At 33.9% G+C, this 9387-nt stretch overlaps 1 protein-coding gene across 1 annotated transcript; it reads right to left on the reverse strand.

Moving 5' to 3' along the window:
• Positions 1–44: 44 nt before the first annotated feature.
• Positions 45–9324, reverse strand: LOC100367953 (signal peptidase complex subunit 2-like). Its single transcript, XM_078006384.2, has 5 exons — positions 9238–9324; positions 8683–8766; positions 4920–5084; positions 1415–1545; positions 45–972 (listed from the first exon to the last, which is right to left on the reverse strand). Exons 1-5 carry the CDS (start codon positions 9295–9297, stop codon positions 786–788), a joined length of 627 nt encoding a protein of 208 aa, XP_077862510.1. The 5' UTR covers positions 9298–9324; the 3' UTR covers positions 45–785.
• Positions 9325–9387: the final 63 nt, after the last annotated feature.

Raw genomic sequence — 9387 nt, forward strand, 5'->3', positions numbered from 1 at the left:
AACAAGTCTGTACAATCAAATTCAATACTGATGACACAAAAAAATTAGCCTTCAAAGATCTTTATTGTACTGAATGTTATCAATTCTTTAACAGCTTTCTTACAAAATACGAACTTTGTGACGTATGTTTTTAATATTGTCTTGGTAGTCTATGGCAAGACTGTGAAATATATGAAATAGATAAAACAGGACTGGGGTATTTGCAGAACAGAAACCATACTAATTGCAAGTCTTGCAGGTAGCTTTCAAGAATATTATAATAATATCCCGAAATAAAATGTTTACATTAATACATATACAGAATTCTACTATGATGCTATCATTACTTTTCTGGAGTTAATTATAAAAATGTAACAAGAAAAAAAAAAACTTGGTTAACTTAAGTTATTGAAGTAAAGAATACATTGCTGAAAGAAACAGACAGTTGGTATTTCTACTGGGCACAAGACTAAAATTGCTGGAGTTAAAGAAAATCCATGGCCACTGACTTGTTGAGTTCTTTCAAGTAAGATGCTAATAAAAATATATAAACAAAAAACATAATTTTAAATCAAATGCAGCAACATGTTTTTCAAATAGGTCAATTTACGAGGCTTATTGATTCTCAATAAAAATATTACATAACTATGCAAATCTAGTCTAATAAGTATGCAAATTAGTCCAACAATAGCAACCCTGCACTAGAACTAAGTATCATGCTGCACTGTATGAGAGTAAACTAAGCCAGGACCTGCCTCAAAACATCTAATAATGTGATAAATAAATGAGTGATGTAATTGTTAAAGTCACTTTTCTTTTTTCTCCGATGTTATACTATCATGTAGGTTTCTAATATCCGGTTCATACAGATCAAATAATATAGACCCATTTTCATCTACCCAGGTTGCTACCGACTTCTTCATTGTTGTATGCCGCATTTCATTGGATATGCCATCAGTGAATGTGAGGGTGAGAGAGTACATGTGATCAAACCTGAAAATGCAAACAGAAATAATTACATGGTAAATACAGTCTAGACACACCCAAATATTGCTTGTCTGAATTTAAGTTATTCACTGTGCATACTATTGTAGACTAAAACTAAAAGGTATTCTTGTGGTTGAAGCTACGTCACAGAACGTTCTATATACCATGTATTTCAAAGTTGCTGCAGAACATTGATCGAAAAACTGGTGAAAACAGCAGAAGTTGAGAAAACAGTAACAAACTCAACTTTGAGGTAATACCAGGCACCCAAATTTATATATGTTCCACACTTAGAGAAAGCCTCAAGTACAGTTTTCTGAGAGTTTTTTTACCAGTTTGAGACACAGTGGGATTGTAAATTGTGAATTCTCAGCATAGAACCATTCACTGTCACTGCTTTGTATTAATGGCGTAGATTGCAAATTGAATACAGTCGTGTGATTCATACCTTTTGAGAGAAGAAGCCAGAGTATAAACATCATCCGGATCCACTCCAGTAGCATCTTTCTTATGAGCAACTAAAAATATATTCTTCTCTTTAAAAGTAGTATAAACTGTTAATATAGCCATCATGATAAAATATGTAAGACACAGTTAAGGAATACAACCGATAATGACTACACATTTGGCAGGATACAGTAGGCTAAGGAATTTCTCTCATTGCCACGTGCCACACAACATCATTGACCAAATATGATAGTTCAGAAATGACAGTAAAAGATATTTTGATTATTAGCTGATTGAAATAACATTGAAGTTGTAGTTGAACTGGTTATCTGATAATCATGTTATGACTAAGGGTAAAAAAAACAGGTCTAATTGTGAGCAAGAATGCAATTAGGTGTTTCGGTACTGAAGCCTATCACGGTAAAATCCATAGATGTTTGTAATGTGATCGTGGCTTTACATTCATCACAAGAACAATCCACTGGGCAAAGTCGCAATATATGGTACATCACTGTTTTGCTAACAACATTGATATACAGCTAGCAGTATTGCTTATCAATAGACCATTTTCCGTTCACTGCGAGAATCACGCGTTATGCGTGAAATTGAACGTAAAAACAGGACAAACAAAGGTCATAGCATCGTAGTGGCGTCAAACATCGTGTGGGATTCGACAAACGCGAAGTACTTTGGGGAACATTTCCATGCTTAATAATGTGCTGTCCACATTTGATGATGGTCAATTTCAATTAAATGAGGGTATTCGAAAGGAATATTCCTCTGTCGAAGATCGGCTGGTCGGTGTGAGTTACGAAATAAAGAAATTCTAGTTCAAAATCAAATCGTTCGATTTTTGCGGCAGACGTTCGACGCGCGTCTTTCATACATCTCGCAATTGTACGGAAAATCACCTGTTAATCATGCTAAATCAAATCTCTGCAACAATGTTTCATTGATCCACACTAAGGATTAGTATTTAATTCAGTTCCTTGTAAAATACTACCGTAATAGAAATACTCTTTTTGGCATCAATGAATCAGAAGCAGCAGCAGTTAATTACACGTTTTAATTGGTAAATATACTAACATGCATATTAGGAACGAACTATTTGCTACACAAAATTGTCATTCACACTGCATCAAACCAGTTGAATGTCCGGGGAGAGAATTTTAAAAAGAAAATAACATTCCCAAGTCTAATTAGCTGGTCCTAATTCCTGGTCAAAATGCTGAGTTTGCAGAATGTGTTTGCATTTCAATCAGTTGGCTGTCCCTTAAATGTTAATAGAATGTTGAAATTGCTACGCTGTTAGTCTGGGAATATATATATATATATATTGTTACAATATGTTTAGGTTGATTAATTAATAAGCACCACTGCTAGCTATATAGCAATGATGCTGATAAAGCAGCGATGTACATTGCCAAACGAATTATTCTTGCAATGTAATATAAACCTGTGTTACTAGTATATGAATCCCAGTGTACATTTGTGATTGTCTTTTTAGTCCAATGATGTGTATTACCATACGATACCGCCATCTGCAGAAAATTTAAATTAAGTCTGACTATACGATAACATGACAAACCATAGTCTATCTGTATATGCCTGTAAACAGACAAAAAGTGCCACCACTTACCTTTAAACAAACCTAAAAATTACCCTTGACAATAAAGAAATAACGACTGTAAAGTGTCAAGAAGTCTTTGGAATAACATTGCAAGAAAACTTAAACTGGTCTACACATATCAATACTTGTCAAAAAATTAAAAGCAACTTATTTCTTTTAGCTGGAATAAAACTTTTTTTATTATATGCAAAAACAATTTTATAATCTTTTTAATGTACAAAACAAGCAGCGTCTCGGCTGAGATAGCTCCGCTGTTAGCACTGCACATTTCAATTAAAGAACAGAAGATATCATTAGAAAATGAACAATATGCATAGTATCAATGCAATGGGACTTGCTGTTTTCAACAAGAATTCAAAAATATTATTTTTCACCACAAAAGATTGTGGTTTTTAACAAGAAGTCGAAAATATCACTTTTTACCAAAAATGACAAAAATATTCACCAAAATTAGAGAATAAAAGATATCATTACAAAATGAACAAATCTGAGAGCGGTCCACATGTAGTACCTATATATGTAATATCAAAGCAATTGGACTTGCGGTTTTTAACAAGAAGTTGAAAATATCACTTTTTACCAAAAATGACAAAAATATTCACCAAAATTAGAAAATTAAAGATATCATTACAAAATGAATAAATCTGAGAGAGCTACACATGTAGTACCTATATATGTAATATCAAAGCAATTGGACTTGCGGTTTTTAACAAGAAGTCGAAAATATCATTTTTTACCAAAAACGACAAAAATATTCACCAAAATTAGAGAATTAAAGATATCATTACAAAATGAACAAATCTGAGAGAGGTCCACATGTAGTACCTATATATGTAATATCAAAGCAATTTGACTTGTGGTTTTTAACAAGAAGTTGAAAATATCACTTTTTACCAAAAATGACAAAAATATTCACCAAAATTAGAAAACTAAAGATATCATTACAAAATGAACAAATCTGAGAGAAGTCCACATGTAGTACCTATATATGTAATATCAAAGCAATTGGACTTGTGGTTTTTAACAAGAAGTCAAAAATAACTTTTTACCAAAAATGACAAAAATATTCATCAAAATTATATGAAGATATGATCATGAAATGAACAAATCTGAGAGAGGTCTACCCAAGGTACATATACACGAAGTATCAAAGCATTCAGGCTTGTAGTTTTCAAGAAGTCGAAAAAGTAAAACATTGACACGGACGACAACGGGCAATCACTCAAAGTCGACAGTGAAGCTAAACAAGCAGCGTCTCGGCTGAGATAGCTCCGCTGTTAGCAATGCACATTTCAATTAAAGAACTGAAGACATCATTAGAAAATGAACAATATGTATAGTATCAGAGCAATCGGACTTACAGTTTTTAACAAGAAGTCGAAAATATCACTTTCTACCATAAATGACAAAAATATTCACCAAAATTAGAGAATTGAAGATATCATCATTCACGAAATGAACAAATCTGTGAAAGGTTACATGTAGTATCTATATATGTAATATCAAAGCAATTGAATTTTTGGTTTTTAACAAGAAGTCGAAAATATCACTTTTTACCAAAAATTACAAAAATATTCACCAAAATTAGAGAATTGAAGATATCAACATGAAATGAACAAACCTAAGATAGGTCTCCCCAAGGTACATATACACGAAGTATCAAAGCATTCAGGCTTGTAGTTTTCAAGAAGAAGTCGAAAAAGTAAAACATTGACACGCATGATGCCGGACAATCACTCATATGATGAGCTCCACTCGACAAAGTCGACAGTGGAGCTAAAAAAAGAAATTGGTTTCTATTTCTTATTGTTTTTAATTCAAAACGGTTAATATTTTATTAAGATTAAATAAAATTAATCATAATATGCAGCAAAGGATATGAAACAACACAGACAATAAGAATTGGTCTGGATTCTGGAAACGGATGTAGATAGTCATAGATTAAGGCAGTTATCGCAAACATACATGATACTGTACATATAATTAATCTGATATCCATCAAAACATGATTTTCTTTGTATCCATAACCATCAACAAGCACCTGCAAATAGAATAAATCATTAAGAAAGTCAAAGTCAAAATAATAAATAAAGTATTAAACAACATGTTTGATGTTTGAATTAATTTTTGCTGAATAGACTTTGTGGGCGTTTTGTATGGAATTTATTTTCACTGATTTTTGACGAGTTGAATGTAAAATATAGGAAAAGAGGTATATCCGCTGGATTTCATTTTCACTGAATTATTCCTTCAGCGAAAATAGCAAAAATTAATTCCAAGAGAAAATAAAGTATTCTACAGTACCGGTAGCTCTATTGTTTCAGCACAGAACAGTCTTGTAATAATAAGTGCATGTATATAGTCAGATAATCATCATAGTGGGAAAATAAAAAACTTAGGATTGCATAATGTGGTACATTCTATTTAAATGTTGCAACTCCTGTGTTTAGATCTTATCACTGATAGGAATAAGTGTTACAGTTACCAAAGTTACTCATCAACTCCACTTCTCCTTATAGCACAAAATGATTTAATCTAATAGAGATCCAACCAAGGTAACATGTACATATATCATCATCATTTCCTTGTCTCCTGGTGGAGAATAGGGCCAGAAAATGTACATATATACCAAGTATCAATTCAAGCAAACTAGCAGTCATCAAGAAGAAGCCAAATAGCTTTTTTAATCAAAAATGACTAAAAATATTGCTAAAATTACAGAATTGAAGATATCATCACAAAATATTCAAATCTAATAGGGCAACACCCAAGGCATACATATACCAAGTATAAATATCAGAGTAACGGATCTCAAGAAGATAGCATTCTCATCAAAAAGATAAAAATATTCGCTTAAATTGAACTAATCTCATAGAGGTCCACCTAACTAATCTCATAGTGGTCCACCTAACTAATCTCATAGTGGTCCACCTAACTAATCTCATAGTGGTCCACCTAACTAATCTCATAGTGGTCCACCTAACTAATCTCATAGTGGTCCACCTAACTAATCTCATAGTGGTCCACCTAAGGAACATATGTATTAAGTAAAAAAGCAATAAAGTTAACAATTTTAAAGAAGTTGTTGGAAAACCTGACTGTGGGATGACGGATGGGTTCATCTAGACCCTAAAAAATTTACAGTTCAACCCACCGCCTCATTCTGACCCGATCTCAATTTAGTGTGCAGTTGTACTATATTTTACTACAACAAAGTAGGAGAGGACTCATTGTAATGCTGCCAGCAGCGTATTTATTCGACAAACTAAATACCTTGCCCTGTACCTGTCTGTAGATTGACCATTGGTATCTATGCAGTTTGTTCTTGTTAATTAATTTCAGTTGTACGCTGGTATACATTGCTGTTTTGTGTAGTGGTATTATCAATATATAGTTTGCTTTTCCTTGCTAAATTCAAACCGTGATGCCAGTCCTCAACAGTTATTTGGGTAGACTGTCCATGACAATAGTGGCCAAGATGTACTTTTGATCCATGTTGATCCATGTTGATCTTGTATATAGCACCAGTTCTTGCATCTCTTCTACTGATCGCGCTGCCAGCAAGTTGAATGTGTTTATGATCTGATCTTTAGGTAGAAAGGGTCATGCACACACCTTGTGCCCAGGGAAGGCAGCAGCCTTTGATTGAGTGAAAAAAAACACTTCTCACTGCAGCCCACATACCTGCCTCGAAATCCATTTCAAATTGTTGCACCTTGAGTCTTGGTAAAGCTAATCAGCACATAAATAATGGCAACTTGCTTGTTTCCACTATCCTCTTTCTTTCATAAGTGGGGAAAAGTTGATAGAATTGCAGGCCAACAATCTTGAATGTTGCATCCACATGCCATGATTTTGATATAACTCCTCTCGAGCATAAAATATCCATACTAAGTTCCTTTTTGACGAAATCTGGGGGCAGATTTGAAGATCGAAATCAATTCCACATGGTTCCTTCGGTCTAATTTTTTGTCTCAGATGGTTAGCAGTGCTAATTAAATTAGCTTCCAGGGGCGACTGTATGTTGGTTCATCCAAATGGTTTTCATTGCTGATCACCTCTTGAACTTTATCCGCAGCAGACTGTTGCATATTTCCCATGGCAGTTCTCATGACTCTAACAGTGCTTTTCAATTTTAAGGAAGCCGATTTGCGTTTGAGTAGCGAGACTATTATTTGTGTTGAAAATTACGATTTTCACATTTATTTATTAATTGATTGATGAAATGCACTACAAACTTTCATCTGATAAAGTCAACGTAACCTAGAATGTAATGTAAGTTGGTTAAAATGTAGATTTTCTGAAGGGAAGCAAGGCAGCCTCAGTAGTGTTTTCCAAAATCAACAACACAGGTTTAATCTGTGTGCCTATAAGTTTCAAAGATAAACTCAAGACAAAGCAATGTTAGGATGTGTTATCAGTAGCTATCTGACACACAATGAGTGTTTCCAAACATTTGAGTGGTTTGTCTCCGCCCCTGTTTATTTCACAGATTAGTCATTTGCATATGAATGTGTCAGACACAAGGTCACACAGACACTGAAAAAAATCATTGATTTTGGTGTTTTCATATGCCGAATTTATCCAATTATAGCTACCCCATTCCTTTATTTTTTGGTTTCCAATAGCCTTATACATTTGGATGTCCCTACAACATCTTAAAACAGACCTTGATGTGAAAACAAATCGCTTGTGCTGATAAACATGCTTGAAAATCTTTGCTGTGACTTCATCAACGTTTTCTAGGAGTTTATGTTTTTCAAAATACTAGGTCTTTAACAAAAAATAACGTATACTTATTGTTGTCGGATTAACACCAAATTTTCACAGCTCTAAGGTTAGAATGAGAGCAACTTGAATGTGACTAGACAAACTATTTCATGGATTATTTACCAATGTGTTGTGGTTTGAGTTGGGGGCAATGCGACTAAAACAGAAATTAAAATTCAGGACACTACTTTTCAAAACGCATTGCTTGAATAAAACTGATCAGACACATTCAATTTACCAGACTATTGAACATCTAGGAAAAGTGAAAAAAAAAAAACTTCTTATCAAAAAGTAATTTTTCACCTTTGATTAAGTAACGCAGCGTAGAATGCAGATACAGACATGGCAAACACGCCTTTGAAAAGGTCGAAGTCTGGCGATTCTAAAAATATATACTTTCCTGGGTCTATTTGTAGTCACAATTAGAAGATGAAAACAAGCATGCAAATAATAGTATCGCTACCTTAATGAATCAATTTGAAGTTTTGAATCAACAGATGTTGATTCCTTCATTTATACAATGTAGTCTGGATGATTTATAAGATCCTGAAAATATTAACTCAACAAGAGCGTCACTATCATTTTTATGCCAACATATTTGAGATCTGGTCAGATCGAGGTGTTGATTGGACAGACATATTCAGGGTGTCTAGGGCGAGTTGTCCAATTTGTGTCTTGGGTTGAGAACATTTTTAGTTTGTCTTTTTAATGACAGCTAAAAAATTAGTGTAGCATAAATTTAGAATTGATGTCAGAATCACTGAATTAATTTACAGTAATGTACTGCTACAATTGTGAGCCCTGGAAGTTCACTCATCATTTCTGTGGAACCGCATCCGGGTATGGCCGACATGCATTATATACCATACCTTCTTGGCTGCATCATCAAGGGCATTTTTCACTGCAGATCCATCCCATTTATCTATTTTCACGGGTTTGCCATCTAATGACCACTGTGAAAAAAAGAAAGGTACGTCGTTAAATATAAACGACAGGTTTTTTTCAAGATTTCTGTGTACAATATGGCACAGTTAATATTTTATCAGTTATTGAAAAATCATCAGAATTAATTTTTATACAAGAAAAAACCTACTAATATTGGTCGAACACTCTTCGTTTTATGCGACAATGGCATAGTTATGACTAATTCAGACTAGTTGTAATAAATAATATCAACACTCTATTCGTGAACTGCGTATGATATATATACCAAGTATCAGCAAAAGCATTTATACACACGTTGTCCGATTTCAATGACATGACCCGAAAGACTATGAGCGCCAGCTGCTACAATTAGTTTATGCGCGGCAGGATTCAAATCTCTTTTTCGAATCGGATTTATCATACCAATTAAAATTCGGAAACGGGCCACATCCGTTAAGTGGCACCATGCTTATACACAATAGTCAACAAAACTGTTTTACCTTACTCAACACACCGTTTTTCTTGTTGGCAGACATCTTGTACCGGAAGTACACGTACATTAGAAAGAGAAGGCCTCTCTACGCACCGTCATATTGCATTATGGCTGCGTTTATGGGCTATCGCTAATATTGTGAGTAAACAGAATACTA

The sequence above is a fragment of the Saccoglossus kowalevskii genome, chromosome 1 (genome assembly GCF_978046115.1).
Source record: "Saccoglossus kowalevskii chromosome 1, keSacKowa6.1, whole genome shotgun sequence".
Taxonomy (NCBI): Eukaryota; Metazoa; Hemichordata; class Enteropneusta; family Harrimaniidae; genus Saccoglossus; species Saccoglossus kowalevskii.

What these genes read in the sequence shown, in the direction of transcription:
- LOC100367953 (XM_078006384.2), bottom strand. Translation starts at nt 9,297, where the DNA reads ATGTACGTGTACTTCCGGTACAAGATGTCTGCCAACAAGAAAAACGGT. An exon ending in AAAACGGTGTGTTGAGTAAG is followed by an intron (nt 8,767 to 9,237) that starts GTAAAACAGTTT and finishes TTTTTTTCACAG; the next exon opens with TGGTCATTAGATGGCAAACC. An exon ending in TTGATGATGCAGCCAAGAAG is followed by an intron (nt 5,085 to 8,682) that starts GTATGGTATATA and finishes TTCTATTTGCAG; the next exon opens with GTGCTTGTTGATGGTTATGG.